The following is a 17724-nucleotide window of genomic DNA, read 5'->3' on the forward strand; positions in this document are numbered from 1 at the left end:
ATATTTTGTCCTTGTCTCTGCCTCTCCTCTCTCTTGCTTTCTCTCCATTTTGCTCTCTCTCTTCTCTCTCTCTCTCCCTCCTAACCCCTCCCTCTCTCTCTCTCTCCCCCATCCGACAGTTATCCAGCATAACAACATCACTTCTGCTTTCCCAAATAGGAGAGGCTATTCTTGGCCAGGGGGCCTTGTGAATCCCAGCTTATGTTAGACACACACACGAGCACACACACACACACACACACACATGCATATTTTCAAGCGTATGCATACACACACACTCTGGCCCCACATTAATAATTTTGAGCAGATTTCCAAGATTTCATGGCAGTAGGTATTGTACTGAGCGAAATGGAGTAGATGACATAATTGTAGCCTGAACTTGAGTATTTCCTGGAGTATAGTGTAGTACTTACAGTTAACTATAGTAAAATAAAACTGTAGTATATACTATAGCAATTCATGTAGTGTTTTTGCAGATTGAAGTATACTGTAGTATTTATGCAGACTGTTCATTTTAGTAATTTAGCAGATGTGCTTATCCAGAGCAACTTACAGTAGTGAGTGCATTCATTTTCCCCATGGGAATCGAATCGACAACCTTGGCATTGCAAGCACCATGCTCTACCAACTGAGCCAAATGGGACATAGTATTTATAGTAACTATAGTATAAATACTGTAGTAAAAGAAAACTGTAGCATATACTAGAGTAATTAATGTAGTGTTATTACAGATTGTGGTATACTGTAGTATTTACTGTAGTGTGTTTGCAGACATTACTGTAGTATTTGCTATAATTTATTATTTTATTATCTTTGACATAGAAGTGGAGGCTTTCTCCTTCAGGAAACCTACTGGAGAAATACTAAAATACCAAGTGTACCATAACCTGTAGGCAGTGGCATGTATTCATGGAAGCCAGGCTTCCCCCAAAAAATAACCAATAAAAAAATTACAAATAAAAATTATTTTTCGTCTCTCTGTGTTTCATAAATGTCCTTCAATTCGCAAGAGGCTTAATGTATCTCACAGGAGAAAGCATCCGAGCGAGCAAAACAGCGCCTCTCTGTCTCTCTACGTGTAGGCCATCTATCTGATGCTGTCTGGTCCAAACGAGTATGACATTGTTGCCGCCCATAGCATTGAAGGGGAGGCCAGATGCAAGGGAGGCCAGATGCTCGCTGGCTTCCCTTGCCAAAAAAAAGTGTCAATGGGAGACAGCTTGGATTTGGCGTCACTCCTATCAAATCCCATTGAGAGCATATGTCATTGACAGAAAAACTTGAATTGTTGCATCTCGTAGTGTTGTTGTCCTCCGGTGGCTAGCTAGCCAGCTAGCTAAAATTGGCCCTTTCCTAAATTAGCCATGGATGGAGATAGGGATTTGGACTTGTGGTTTTACTTAATTCTCCGTACTGGCCAATGTTTATAACGGCAATTCTGATCCATTAATTCATGCATCGTTGTGCCCCTGGCCTGAGAGGATGGAAGTTCAATATGTAGCTACAGTGGGGAAAAAAAGTATTTAGTCAGCCACCAATTGTGCAAGTTCTCCCACTTGAAAAGATGAGAGAGGCCTGTAATTTTCATCATGGGTACACGTCAACTATAACAGACAAAATGAGAAAAAAAATCCAGAAAATCACATTGTAGGATTTTTAATGAATTTATTTGCAAATTATGGTGGAAAATAAGTATTTGGTCAATAACAAAAGTTTCTCAGTACTTTGTTATATACCCTTTGTTGGCAATGACACAGGTCAAACGTTTTCTGTAAGTCTTCACAAGGTTTTCACACACTGTTGCTGGTATTTTGGCCCATTCCTCCATGCAGATCTCCTCTAGAGCAGTGATGTTTTGGGGCTGTCCTGGGCAACACAGACTTTCAACTCCCTCCAAAGATTTTCTATGGGGTTGAGATCTGGAGACTGGCTAGGCCACTCCAGGACCTTGAAATGCTTCTTACGAAGCCACTCCTTCGTTGCCCGGGCGGTGTGTTTGGGATCATTGTCATGCTGAAAGACCCAGCCACGTTTCATATTCAATGCCCTTGCTGATGGAAGGAGGTTTTCACTCAAAATCTCAAGATACATGGCCCCATTCATTCTTTCCTTTACACGGATCAGTCATCCTGGTCCCTTTGCAGAAAAACAGCCCCAAAGCATGATGTTTCCACCCCCATGCTTCAAAGTAGGTATGGTGTTCTTTGGATGCAACTCAGCATTCTTTGTCCTCCAAACACGACGAGTTGAGTTTTTACCAAAAAGTTATATTTTGGTTTCATCTGACCATATGACATTCTCCCAATCCTCTTCTGGATCATCCAAATGCACTCTAACAAACTTCAGACGGGCCTGGACATGTACTGTCTTAAGCAGGGGGACACGTCTGGCACTGCAGGATTTGAGTCCCTGGCGGCGTAGTGTGTTACTGATGGTAGGCTTTGTTACTTTGGTCCCAGCTCTCTGCAGGTCATTCACTAGGTCCCCCGTGTGGTTCTGGGATTTTTGCTCACCGTTCTTGTGATCATTTTGACCCCACAGGGTGAGATCTTGCGTGGAGCCCCAGATCGAGGGAGATTATCAGTGGTCTTGTATGTCTTCCATTTCCTAATAATTGCTCCCACAGTTGATTTCTTCAAACCAAGCTGCTTACCTATTGCAGATTCAGTCTTCCCAGCCTGGTGCGGTCTACAATTTTGTTTCTGGTGTCCTTTGACAGCTCTTTGGTCTTGGCCATAGTGGAGTTTGGAGTGTGACTGTTTGATGTTGTGGACAGGTGTTTTTATGCTGATAACAAGTTCAAACAGGTGCCATTAATACAGGTAACGAGTGGAGGACAGAGGAGCCTCTTAAAGAAGAAGTTACAGGTCTGTGAGAGCCAGAAATCTTGCTTGTTTGTAGGTGACCAAATACTTATTTTCCACCATAATTTGCAAATAAATTCATTAAAAATCCTACAATGTGATTTTCTGGAAAGAAAATTCTCAATTTGTCTGTCATAGTTGACGTGTACCTATGATGAAAATTACAGGCCTCTCTCATCTTTTTAAGTGGGAGAACTTGCACAATTGGTGGCTGACTAAATACTTTTTTTCCCCACTGTAGATGTAGAAAGCTAATGTTAACTAGCTAACGTTGCCCATGAATGGATGTTAGGCTAGCAAGAAAACATTTCAGCCAGGTAGCTTAGGACAACAAAAAATAAAAGAGTGTATTGTATGACAGAGTGATAGACCGTTTCGTCAACATGAAAGAGAGGAGGATGGCATTAGCGTTTCTCTACAAGTAGGGTGAGTCAACATGTTTTTCTACTTGGACGAACACGCACATGCGCACCCAGAAATCAGAACCATGGACAGCCACATCATATTTAGCTGACGTTGATTGGACTAAATCGTTTTTAGTATATTTTAGTTGTCACTCTATTATACTAAGCAGAGGTGATTTGATGATGTTGAAGTTGAAATGGTGCTGGAATAGTGGACGCAGATCCTGTTTTCTTTGCGACTTGCAGTAACTCTCTGTGGTTCTAAATCAATAGTTGTTTAGTGGTTCGAACATGTCGGAAACATGAACTTGCTTGACCATGCTGTAGGTCATGTAACTGTCACTGTACATGCAGTATGCTTTGTGGACTTCACTGGACAGAGGTTGCTATCCGGTTTGTGATAAAACAAAGGTGTGGTTGAATTTATTCTGCCACTGTGTCTTCTTATTGTCTCGGCCTTTAGGCCTATATATCACGGTCGCAAGGCATATGAATTAACAGGTTATAGAGAAAACAACACAATTATCACAACACATAGGTTGTAATATGTTTTTTGGGGGGTGCTTGTCTTCCCCAGGGATTTTACCCACACACAGCTACTGCCTGTATGTAGGTAGGACTGGGGTCTGAACGGATAGGAAACAATTATGGGTGGCAAAAATTGCGATATGGGGGAGGGGAATGGGCAGGGTATACGCAAATTAATACTGTAGTATTTACTATAATTCCAAAAAAGTGTAGTGTTTTTGCGGACTGTAGTGTTTTTGCTTACATTACTGTAGTATTTACTACAGTGTTTTTAGCGGTATTTGCTATAGTATACTACAACATTCTATAGTAAGTATCACACATGATCAAGGATTACTACAGTGTGTAGTATAGTATTCTACAGTATACTACAGATAATTATAGAATTCTATAGTAAGTACTGTAGTATTCCATAGTAAACGGTAGTATTTTTTCATGTGGGCATGGACATACACACATGATGTGTGGCACAAACCTTGTAGCTGAAGGAATATGGGTGTGTGTGGGTGTGTGCATACATGCTTGCGTGTATGCATACGTGTGTGTGTGTGTATTCATTCATTTCTGCCTTGTGCTTCAGTATGCCCTATTCTGTGTGTATATGTGGCTGGATTTCTCTCTCTCTCTCTCTGTGTGTGTGTGTGTGTGTGTGTGTGTGTGTGTGTGTGTGTGTGTGTGTGTGTGTGTGGTCTGTCTCTTCTCTCTTTAGTGCTGGAACATTGAGTCCACAGTAGCAGTGCTTAGGGGGAGAGAGGAGCAGAGCAGAGCAGAGCAGATGAATATAGGTCAATGCACTGAGCTGTTCTCCTCTCCTCTGAGCTCTTAGACTGTGATTATCTATACCTGAACACTGGAGAGACCCTGGGGAGGCAGCAGGATACATACACTGTCTAGATGCTTCCAGAGGTTACTGTAGTGTAGCAAGTATTCAGCCATCATGGGTCTTTATCTATAAACCACAATGGTGGATATGCGCACAAATGCATCCTTTAGACTGCTGCTATGAGATTAATCTAAAGAAATATCTCCCCCACAGACCCTTTGTGTTTCAAGTTGGATTACATCTGCACACTGTCAGAGAAGCTGTTCTTGCCGCGACATGATGGAAAATAACCTCACATTTCTTGTAGCTCTTTGGGCCAAATTCTAACTTGCTGTACTCTCGTTTTCATGTTACAATAATGTTGCCCATATACTCATCCATCTCTATGTGTGGGTTACACATTCCCATTGTTCTGTGTACTATAGCCTACCCTTTCCCTGACAATGAGTGCCTGCACAAGTGAGTGTTTGAATGTGTGTGAGTGTGTGTGTGCGCACAAAGCCACACATTGCAGCCTTATTTGTAACCTCACCATATACACTTACTCTTGCTCCCCCTCAGGCCAGATATTCATATTCATATGAACAGATATATTCCTAACCCTGCACCTTTCTAATCTCTTTTAAAGGGAGTGTGTACACCCGTGTGGAACCTTTGATCTTAGTAGGGGGTTCTCCCGGTGTTAGGGGGCATAAGTAAGAGATGCACCCCTGTGGTTGGGAGGCAAATCACCTCATCCATCCTCCAGGGATGTAGTGCTGCATAGCGCGAGGCCCCTCACTTTTTTCAATTTGAGATTACACAGAGCTGCATGGAAAATGTATTCTGATAAATTCTAAATAAATTATATTTAATTACCACTAAAATTCCATGAAAATTATAGAATGACAAACAAAATACATATGTAGGCTATAGCAGCCTATAGGTAGGTACATTGTGGTTTCTTCCCTGTCTTCTCTCTCTCTGGCGGTGGCGAGAATGATGAATAACAGTAGGCGTGTGTGCAGAGGCCTGTCAGTCGGAGGCTTGACCGCTTTGAGCGGGCCTAATCCGTCATAACAAGAAAAGCCACAGACAGAAAACTCTACCAGGGGTTGCTAAAACGGCTGTCCTCAAAACAGTTTGTTATGGACTTGGGGCTCTTGTACAACGCACTTGAACTCGTGCTACTGTCCGAGTGCTTATCTTACAGAAACGTACCGCCTCTATTGCGTATGCAGACAAACTGATCCCACCAATGAGATCTAGCATCCAAATTCACCACGTCTGCCTTGATGTTCATACAATTCCACGGACCCCTCTTGCGCAGTGGAACCCAGAACGATATGTGACCACTTGATTATGGTGCTGTCCTTTCAGCACCACGATTCGAAGGGCGCTCAAATCGCTTAAAATAACCCTCATCAAGATGTTGCCTCCACCTAATAGTCCTACTAATCACTTACTATCATTATTACAAATAGAAGATTATCACTTCTCACAATAGTGCTCGTTTAGTAAAGTTAGAGCAAAGCTGAATCAATGTCTCGCAAGATCACATAGGTTAATGATTAATTAGTATTTTACATAACAAACCCGGATACAATAGCATACAGGTGTACTGTGGCATAGTAGGCCTATAATATGTTACACCAAAAACACCTCAGTCATGTCTTATCTGAAGCTGGATAATCACATTTATTTCGTCATGAGGCCAACACTCAACAGCGCGAACTGCAGGCTATGCTTTGATTGAAACAAAATAGGCCTACAAAAAAAGGCTATTAGTTTGCATACAGTTTGGACATTTCACCAGTAAAACGTGAAGAATTGTCATTCGTGATTGAAAGTGATAATGGCCTATTTTGGTGTTTGAGGGTATTCAAAATAGAACATTTAAGATGTTAAAAATAGAACACAGAAGATGTGTGGGCATAGTTAGACGTTGCAATTGGAGGATGCATTTTATGCACCTATTTTATAATGATATTTAATCTGTCAGTAAAAACGTTGATTGAGTCATTTCATTTATTTTTTGTTCTCCCTCACCTAAAATAAATAGCACTACACCACTGACACCATCCATATCAATATTGAATGAAATGTGTGTGTGTATGAATGCAGCTATCTCTGTGTTGAATATAGTTGTACTTGATTAATTAGCTGGGGAAATTGATTGGTTACCATGTAACATTAAATACAGTGCCTTCAGAAAGTATTCACACCTGTTGACTTTTTTCACATTTTGTTGTGTTACAGCCTGAATTTAAAATGGATTAAATTGAGATGTTGTGTCACTGACCTACACACAATACCCCATAATGTCAAAGTGGAATTATGTTTTTAGAAATTATTACAAATTAATAAAAAAAGAAAAGTTTAAATGTCTTGAGTCAATAAGTATTAAACCCCTTTGTTATGGCAAGTTCAGGAGTAAACATTTGCTTAACGAGTCGCATAGTAAGTTGCATGGACTCACTCTGTGTGCAATAATAGGATTTAGCATGATTTTTTAATGACTACCTCATCTCTGTACCCGACGCATACAATTATCTGTAAGGTCCCTCAGTCGAGCAGTGAATTTCAAACACAGATTCAACCACAAAGACCAGGGAGCTTTTCCAATGCCTCGCAAAGAAGGGCACTTATTGGTAGATGAGTACAAAAAAAAAAGGCAGACATTGTATATCCCTTTGAGTATGGTAAAATTATTCATTACACTTTGGATGGTGCATCAATACACCCAGTCACTACAAAGATACAGGCGTCCTTCCTAACTCAGTTGCTGGAGAGGAAGAAAACCGCTCAGGGATTTCACCATGAGGCCAATGGTGACTTTAAAATGGTTACAGAGTTTAATGGCTGTGATGGGATAAAGCTGAGGATGGATCAACAACATTGTAGTTACTCCACAATACTAACCTAAATGACAGAGTGAAAAGAAGGAAGCCTGTACAGAATACAAATATTCCAAAATATGCATCCTGTTTGCAAAAAGGCACTAAAGTAAAACTGCCAAAAATGTTGCAAAGAAATTCACTTTTTGTCCTGAAATTTCAAGCATGGTGGTGGGTGCATCATGTTGTGGGTATGCTTGCCATCGGCAAGAACTAGGGAGTTTTTTAGTATAAAAAGAAATGGAATAGAACTAAGTACAGGCAAAATCCTAGAGGAAAACCTGGTTCAGTCTGCTTTCTAACAGACACTGGGAGACAAATTCACCTTTCAGCAGGACAATAACATAAAACACAAGGCCAAATATACACTGGAATTGGTTACCAAGACGACATTGAATGTTCCTGAAGGGCCTAGTTACAGTTTTGACTTAAATCATCTTGACAATCTATGGCAAGACTTAAAAATGGCTGTCTAGCAATGATCAACAACCAACTTGACAGAGCTTGAAGAATTCTTAAAATAATAATGTGCAAATATTGTACAATCCAGGTGTGCAAAGCTCTTAGAGACCTACCCAGAAATACCCACAGCTATAATCGCTAAGTTGATTGTAACATGTATTGACACAGGGGTGTGATTACTTACGTAAATTAGATATTTCTGTATTTCATTTTCAATAAATGTGCAAAAATGTCTAAAAACATGTTTTCACTTTGTCATTATGGGGTACTGTGTGTAGATGGGTGAGAAAAAAAATCAAATTGAATCCATTTTTAATTCAGGCTGTAACACACCAAAGTGTAGAGTAAGTCAAGGGGTATGAATACTTTCTGAAGGCACTGTACTGTATATGTAAAGTGCTAGTATGCATTAAAATATGAGCATACCACCAGATGGAAGGGGAGTAGGACATTCCATAGGATTTGGCTGTGTATCAGTATCGCACAGGCCTTTGATGGTTGTTTTCCATCATGTGTGCATTTATTTTCAGCTCATCCAGAGAACTACTTACAATAGTGATATGAACATTATCACAACAAAGGCACCTGTTTTGCATCTACAACTTTTCCTCCACCAACGCAAAGTACCTTTTAACTTGTTTCTTAGCTTTCTAACTTATTTTACCCCAGAAGTTCAACTGTTATGATAATACCCGAAGGCAGCTGACAGACTGCTGTGGCTCCACACCGTCAGAGAGATGGAGGGCAAGGTGTTTATTGCTACACCACAGTCCTTAGATACCAACCAGCCTCAGGCCACAACACACATACATACACACACATGCATGCACACGCGCTCACACATACACACGCACGCAGGCAAGCACATACGCATACACACACAGCATCCCCATCTCTCTTTGATGTCTCCCCCACACCCCATACACACTTCAAACACCAAAACACCTTTGAACCTAGGATACATTTATGGAAATGGTCAGTAATGGCATTTGGAGTGGGAGTGAAGTTTGTTGCTTTTAAGACATCTAAGCAAGCACTGTCTGCAACTCAAACTTCGGATGTTTTTTGTTACTTTCATAATGATTTTTCAGATGTTGTGCTTGATTTTCTTTGGCAGAGAATTCGACACATAGGTTCTGATTTAGCACAAACTAGTCCTTCATTATTCAGTACATGAGTGTCCAGCATGACAGCGCCTAACTGCCTTGCCCGCCTGTACTGAACGCATGCATTAGTCCACTGAGCAGAAGCCTAGGCGTTTGCTCTGGGAGCTAACATAGACAGATCTCAGACAAAGGGAGAATCTCAACTGCATTTCCTTGTTCCTCTCTTGATTCCCATTGGATGAAAAGGTCAGAGGGGAGGGACCTTTTGAGAAGGAGGTGAGGATAGAGGACGCGAGGAATCAAGAAAATGCAGTTGAGATTCTCCCAAGCTTACTCATCACACTAGTTTGGCCAATAGTTACACTTAATACCAGACCCAGATACTGTAGGAGAGATGAGAGAGATGAGAGATTAATGGAGGTTAGGCCTTTTGAAGCTCCTCTTCTCCTATCTTCGGTTTTGTTCCCTCTCTCCTCCACGGTTATCAGTTTCTCCCAGGCCTTTGGAACAGGGACTCATCTCCCTGGCCTCAGCACTGATACCAGATGGCCCTAAGCCTGGTGTGGAGATGAAAGCACACACACACACACACACATGCATACACACACATATACACACAGACACACACACAAACACACATACACAGTCACATGCTGAGACCGAATGTGCCAACACTAAATGAGATGCTAGAGTCTGAGATGGGAGATTGGAGTTAGCTAAGTGTGCACTGCTACTGCGGGGATCGGGAGGATAAAAAGAGTTTGGGGGAGAGAGAGCGGTGTGTGTGTGTGGGAAGGGGAGGCTTTGTAAGGAAACGGAAGAGGGGGGATGTGAATATGAGGGAGGCTGGAAAATGGAAGATCTCACTTGAATTGTGCTTTTGGGGTCAGCAGTGAGAGGTGTGTGTGTGTGTGTGTGTGTGTGTGTGTGTGTGTGTGTGTGTGTGTGTGTGTGTGTGTGTGTGTGTGTCAGTGTGGAGATAGGGGGAGGGGTGAGTGGATGATCTGACTTGAATTGTGTGTATGAATCTTTAATCCTGTTCTCTACACTCGTCTGATGCTCTCTGATGCGCTCTGAGCATTTCACAGTCTGTTTTTAGTTTCTAGGACAGAGCAGGCGAGAACACACACACACACACACACACTTGCCTATACACACACATACACGCACACGGCCCTGAGCCCCTAGGCCCTGGATTTACTAGTAAAGCGTTTAATGAATGAATTGATGAGGAGCAGCTAATGATTGCAGTGGAATGATGAGGGGCATTATCCTATCTACCGCATATGTTTATGATAGAGACAGAGACAGAGTAGGAGTGAGAGAGAGAGAGAGAGAGAGAGAGAGAGAGAGAGAGAGAGAGAGAGAGAGAGAGAGAGAGAGAGAGAGAGAGAGAGAGAGAGAGAGAGAGAGAGAGAATGGGATAAATAGAAGAGTGATATAGAGAAAGACAGAGGGTGACCAATACACAAAGAGAGAGAGACAAGCTTACAGAGAGAGATAGAGAGAGAGAGGGCGAGAGAGAGAGACTAATTATCCTATAGAGTTGAACTCTTTGGTAATAATGCTGTAGAAGAGACTAGCCTTCAGTAGCTCTCTACTCTCATCTAATCACTCCTGCCCCCATAGACCCTCAGTGTGTTTCACACTCCTGATGCAACACTTGCCACAACTAGTGTGTGTCAAGGCTTCTCTCTAACTTAGGTTTGTGAATAGTCTGATTTATGTGTTCGGTGAAGTCAGCATGTGTACTGATAGCAGCAGTGGAGTGAGGGGGCGGATGATGTCACACTAATGTGTGTGTGTGTGTTTGTGTGTGTGAGCTTGTTCGCGCTTCAAACTTTAATATGCCAGCCCATCAGTTTCTGTTGGTCTGATAACACGGATCCCTGAAGTCATCAAAAAAACACAAAGCACAGCGTCGCAGCATGCCTCCGCTTTCATGTCGCCTTATTCAAACCCCTACCGCACACACCAACTCCCACCGCCCCCCTTTACCACACACAAATAAGCCCAGCCCTCACCCCTCCCGACCCCCAACACACATGCACACACTCGTGTCTGCCACCCCCGCACATGACAAAGGCTCTAGGCCTAATGTTGGGTTTATCCACTGATTAAAAATGAAAGTAAATTAATGTATATGTGCCTAGTCCTCTGCATTGTGTGCATGCACGTGTGGTTAGTATGTACAGTGAGGGAAAAAAGTATTTGGTCCCCTGCTGATTTTGTACGTTTGCCCACTGACATGATCAGTCTATAATTTTAATGGTAGGTTTATTTGAACAGTGAGAGACAGAATAACAAAAAAAAAAATCCAGAAAAACGCATGTCAAAAATGTTATAAATTGATTTGCATTATAATGAGGGAAATAAGTATTTGACCCCTCTGCAAAACATGACTTAGTACTTGGTGGCAAAACCCTTGTTGGCAATCACAGAGGTCAGACGTTTCTTGTAGTTGGACACCAGGTTTGCACACATCTCAGGAGGGATTTTGTTCCACTCCTCTTTGCAGATCTTCTCCAAGTCATTAAGGTTTCGAGGCTGACGTTTGGCAACTCGAACCTTCAGCTCCCTCCACAGATTTTCTATGGGATTAAGGTCTGGAGACTGGCTAGGCCACTCCAGGACCTTAATGTGCTACTTCTTGAGCCACTCCTTTGTTGCCTTGGCCGTGTGTTTTGAGTCATTGTCATGCTGGAATACCCATCCACGACCCATTTTCAATGCCCTGGCTGAGGGAAGGAGGTTCTCACCCAAGATTTGACGGTACATGGCCCCGTCCATTGTCCCTTTGATGCAGTGAAGTTGTCCTGTCCCCTTAGCAGAAAAACACCCCTAAAGCATAATGTTTCCACCTCCATGTTTGACGGTGGGGATGGTGTTCCTGGGGCCATAGGCAGCATTCCTCCTCCTCCAAACACGGCGAGTTGAGTTGATGCCAAAGAGCTCGATTTTGGTCTCATCTGACCACAACACTTTCACCCAGTTCTCCTCTGAATCATTCAAATGTTCATTGGCAAACTTCAGACGGCCATGTAAATGTGCTTTCTTGAGCAGGGGGACCTTGCGGGCGCTGCAGGATTTCAGTCCTTCACGGCGTAGTGTTTTCTTGGTGACTATGGTCCCAGCTGCCTTGAGATCATTGACAAGATCCTCCCGTGTAGTTCTGGGCTGATTCCTCACCATTCTCTTGATCATTGCAACTCCACGAGGTGAGACCTTGCATGGAGCCCCAGGCCGAGGGAGATTGACAGTTATTTTGTGTTTCTTCCATTTGCGAATAATCGCACCAACTGTTGTCACCTTCTCACCAAGCTGCTAGGCGATGGTCTTGTAGCCCATTCCAGCCTTGTGTAGGTCTACAATCTTGTCCCTGACATCCTTGGAGAGCTCTTTGGTCTTGGCCATGGTGGAGAGTTTGGAATCTGATTGATTGATTGCTTCTGTGGACAGGTGTCTTTTATACAGGTAACAAACTGAGATTATGAGCATTCCCTTTAAGAGTGTGCTCCTAATCTCAGTTTGTTACCTGTATAAAAGACACCTGGGAGCCAGAAATCTTTCTGATTGAGAGGGGGTCAAATACTTATTTCCCTCATTAAAATGCAAATCAATTTATAACATTTTTGATATGCGTTTTTCAGGATTTTTTTGTTATTATTCTGTCTCTCACTGTTCAAATAAACCTACCATTAAAATTATAGACTGATCATGTCTTTGTCAGTGGGCAAACGTACAAAATCAGCAGGGGATCAAATAGTTTTTTCCCTCACTGTATGTATCAAGGCAGGCTATAGTACAGCCCTCTAGCCTATAACCCAGTTACAGTATGAACCACTACAGAGAGCTGCCTTGGCAGAGACAACTCTGGGTGCTGCTGGGATAGAGCAAACAAACACACACTCAATGACTGGGTCCTCTCCTCTTCTACTCTCCTGTCTTTCTTTCTGATCTCCTTTCCTGCCCTCCCCATCTCCCCCCCCCATTATCTAGTTTTCTTCACACATCTTGTCACCTCTCTTTCCCTCTTCTTGTCTCTCAAATTCCTTCCACTCTTCTCTTCCCTTTACCTCTCCTCACTCCTTCTCCTTCTCTCTGGGAGTTTCCTCTCCTTCCTTCTCTTAGTCTCATTTCCTTCTCTCTCTTCATTTCTCATCTCCTTGTTTACAGTACAGACTACAGTATTTATGGCTGTGACTCTGACCATACGGCTCTTCCTCTTGTCCCTCCAGAGGACAGGAAGCTGTTTGTGGGGATGCTGAACAAGCAGCAGACAGAGGAGGATGTGTATCGCCTATTTGAGCCCTACGGCGCCATCGATGAGTGCACCGTACTAAGAGGTCCTGACGGAAACAGCAAAGGTATAGGAACCTTTCTTTCTTATACTCTATTACTTTATCGCTTTCAAACACACTTGTAGGGTATACTACAGTAGATTCCATGGCATTAGCTAGGGTTGTTGAGGTTGAATAAAACATTGGATACAATGTCAATTGGATTGCAAAAAAGGACTAAATACTTTCTCTTCATCCATCATTCTAGCAACATTTTGTAGTCAGTCTTAACACCAATCTTATTGATAGACTAGAATGATCTGCTGATGTATTCCAGGACAGATAAGTTTTACATATTCCATTTTCTGTCTGTCTCATACCTGTCTCTCTCATGTCACAATGACGTTGTTCTGCCTGTATACACACACATACACAGACACACACACTCTCTCTCTCTCCGTATGTGTCATACCTGCATCTCCCAGGTCATAGTGATGTACCGTCTGTGTGACAGCTGACACAGCGTCTTGACTCTGCAGTGACAGAAGTCATTTCACACACCACACTGCAGTCAGGGGAGATGTATACCTGACAGGCATCGCATGAGAGCACACACACACACACACACACACACACACACACACACACACACACACACACACACACACACACACACACACACACACACACACACACATACCACAGTATTCTTCTAGTCAGGACTGTCTGAAGACACTATCGCTAAAAGAAGCAGACAATGTGAGTGAGGTCACATTTGGTCAACTGAAAACAAAAAATAAAAGAGTGTGAATAATACATTTGTTTTGAGAGGAAAGCGAGACAGATATACAGACTCTCTCTCTCTCTCAATTCAATTCAATTCAATTCAGTAGACTTTATTGACATGGCAAGTAAAATTACTTACATTGTCAAAGTATAGATATAACAAAAATGGTGGGACTAACAGCAATAATAATAATAGTAGTAGTGGAAATGGGATTACCATTAACAGCAACTACAACAACAATATTAATGAGAATAACAATACATTAAAGCAATAGTAGTTGACCAATCTCAACATGACTGAGAAGACACATTACGTGGTATGAAAGCCAAAACAAAACAGGAAATATTATTGACATTACATTACACTTTTCACTGGCTGTCCCTCAGGTTGTGGCAGGAGGGCACATATTTGGCTGCCAAAATTGCACATTTTGGCTTTTCACCCAATAAATACAGTGGGGAAAAAAGTATTTAGTCAGCCACCAATTGTGCAAGTTCTCCCACTTAAAAAGATGAGAGAGGCCTGTAATTTTCATCATAGGTACACGTCAACTATGACAGACAAAATGAGAAAAAGAAATCCAGAAAATCACATTGTAGGATTTTTAATGAATTTATTTGCAAATTATGGTGGAAAATAAGTATTTGGTCACCTACAAACAAGCAATATTTCTGGCTCTCACAGACCTGTAACTTGTGGAGGACAGAGGCTCCTCTGTCCTCCACGCGTTACCTGTATTAATGGCACCTGTTTGAACTTGTTATCAGTATAAAAGACACCAGTCCACAACCTCAAACAGTCACACTCCAAACTCCACTATGGCCAAGACCAAAGAGCTGCCAAAGGACACCAGAAACAAAATTGTAGACCTGCACCAGGCTGGGAAGACTGAATCTGCAATAGGTAAGCAGCTTCATTTGAAGAAATCAACTGTGGGATTAATTATTAGGAAATGGAAGACATACAAGACCACTGATAATCTCCCTCGATCTGGGGCTCCACGCAAGATCTCACCCCGTGGGGTCAAAATGATCACAAGAACGGTGAGCAAAAATCCCAGAACCACACGGGGGGACCTAGTGAATGACCTGCAGAGAGCTGGGACCAAAGTAACAAAGCCTACCATCAGTAACACACTATGCCGCCAGGGACTCAAATCCTGCAGTGCCAGACGTGTCCCCCTGCTTAAGCCAGTACATGTCCAGGCCCGTCTGAAGTTTGCTAGAGTGCATTTGGATGATCCAGAAGAGGATTGGGAGAATGTCATATGGTCAGATGAAACCAAAATATAACTTTTTTGGTAAAAACTCAACTCGTCGTGTTTGGAGGACAAAGAATGCAGAGTTGCATCCAAAGAACACCATACCTACTGTGAAGCATGGGGGTGGAAACATCATGCTTTGGGGCTGTTTTTCTGCAAAGGGACCAGGACGACTGATCCGTGTAAAGGAAAGAATGAATGGGGCCATGTATCGTGAGATTTTGAGTGAAAACCTCCTTCCATCAGCAAGGGCATTGAAGATGAAACGTGGCTGGGTCTTTCAGCATGACAATGATCCCAAACACACCGCCCGGGCAACGAAGGAGTGGCTTCGTAAGAAGCATTTCAAGGTCCTGGAGTGGCCTAGCCAGTCTCCAGATCTCAACCCCATAGAAAATCTTTGGAGGGAGTTGAAAGTCCGTGTTGCCCAGCGACAGCCCCAAAACATCACTGCTCTAGAGGAGATCTGCATGGAGGAATGGGCCAAAATACCAGCAACAGTGTGTGAAAACCTTGTGAAGACTTACAGAAAACGTTTAACCTGTGTCATTGCCAACAAAGGGTATATAACAAAGTATTGAGAAACTTTTGTTATTCACCAAATACTTATTTTCCACCATAATTTGCAAATAAATTCATTAAAAGTCCTACAATGTGATTTTCTGGAGAAAAAAAAATCTCATTTTGTCTGTCATAGTTGATGTGTACCTATGATGAAAATTACAGGCCTCTCTCATCTTTTTAAGTGGGAGAACTTGCACAATTGGTGGCTGACTAAATACTTTTTCCCCCCACTGTATTGGACTCTTTCTTCCTCTTTTATAGTTTCAAATTCTTTGTACTGAATTATAATTTTGGGAAAGAAAGATTCTCTTAGGTCTGAGTATTTTTCACAGTGTAATAGGAAATGCAGCTCTGTCTCTACCTCTCCCTAGGGGCAGAGTGAGCACAGCCTGTTCTCTCTGGGCAGCCAGGTTTGCCTGTGACGACCGGTCTCTATAGCCAGACTGTGCTCACTGAGTCTGTACCTAGTCATTGTTTTCCTCAGTGGTCAGTCTGCCACCATGTACTGTCTGTTTAGAGCCAAATAGCATTGAAGTTTACTTAAATTTTTTGTGGTGTCTTTCCAATAGGTGATATATTTTTCTTTTTGCTTTGTGATGATTTGGTTGGGCCAGATTTTTTGAGTGCTGTCCTGAGGCTCTATGAGGTTGGTTTTGGTTAGTGAACTGAGCCTCAGAACCAGCTGGCTGAAGGGACTCTTCTCTTGTTTCATCTCTTGACATAGTAGAGCTGTGTGATGGAATGTTTTGGGGTCACTTGTTTTTAGATGGTTGTAAAATTTGATGGCTCTTTTTTCTATTCGAATAAGGAGGGGGTATTGGCCCAATTCTGCTCTACATGCGTTATTTTGAGTTTTTCTTTGCACTTGCAATACAGTCTTGCAAAGCTCTGCATGCAGTGTTTCAATTGGATGTTTGTCCCATTTGGTAAATTCAGTATTAGAGAGTGGACCCCATACTTCGCTGCCATATAGAGCAATTGGTTCTATAACTGATTGGAACATTTTGAGCCAGATTCTAATTGGAATTTCGATTTTAATATTCCTTTTAATGGCATAGAATGCTCTTCTTGCTTTGTCTCTCAGCTCATTCACAGCCATGTGAAAGCTACCTGTGTTGCTAATATTTAGTCCTAGATACGTGTAATTTTTGGTGTGTTCTAATAGAACTGTGTCCAAATAAAATTTATATTTGTCATCCTGATTTCCAGACCTTTTTTGGAATATCATTATATTCGTTTTTTTTTAATTAACGGTCAGGGCCCAGGTCTGACAGAATCTGTGCAGAGGTTCTAGATGCTGCTGTAACCCTTCCTTAGTGGGAGACAGTAGCACCAGGTCATCTGCGTACAGCAGACACTTGATTTCAGTGTTGTGTAGGGTGAGACCAGGTGCTGCCGATTCTTCTAATGTTTTTGCCAATTCATTAATGTAGATGTTAAATAGTGTTGGACTTATTGGGTAGCCCTGTTTCACTCCACGTCCCTGAGAGAAGAAGTCTGTTTGCTTGTTGCCGATTTTAATCACACATTTGTCTCTCTCTCTCTCTCTCTCTCTCTCTCTCTCTCTCTCTCTCTCTCTCTCTCTCTCTCTCTCTCTCTCTCTCTCTCTCTCTCTCTCTCTCTCTCTCTCTCTCTCTCTCTCTCTCTCTCTCTCTCTCTCTCTCTCTCTCTCTCTCTCTCTCTCTCTCTCTCTCTCTCTCTCTCTCTCTCTCTCTCTCTCTCTCTCTCTCTCTCTCTCTCTCTCTCTCTCTCTCTCTCTCTCTCTCTCT

The 17724-nt window shown here is 42.3% G+C and overlaps 1 protein-coding gene across 5 annotated transcripts in view; it reads left to right on the forward strand.

Annotated features, from left to right (window-relative positions):
* The window catches only part of LOC121581182 (CUGBP Elav-like family member 5), a 43197-nt gene that overhangs the window by 15806 nt on the left and 9667 nt on the right, over positions 1 to 17724 (forward strand). For all 5 annotated transcript variants that reach the window (XM_041896618.2, XM_041896620.2, XM_041896619.2 and 2 more), the window contains exon 4: positions 13302 to 13430. In XM_041896618.2, the coding sequence (XP_041752552.1) occupies positions 13302 to 13430 (129 nt within the window). The remainder of the gene's footprint in view (positions 1 to 13301; positions 13431 to 17724) is intronic.

Source organism: Coregonus clupeaformis, chromosome 14 (genome assembly GCF_020615455.1).
Source record: "Coregonus clupeaformis isolate EN_2021a chromosome 14, ASM2061545v1, whole genome shotgun sequence".
In the NCBI taxonomy this organism is placed as follows: Eukaryota; Metazoa; Chordata; class Actinopteri; order Salmoniformes; family Salmonidae; genus Coregonus; species Coregonus clupeaformis.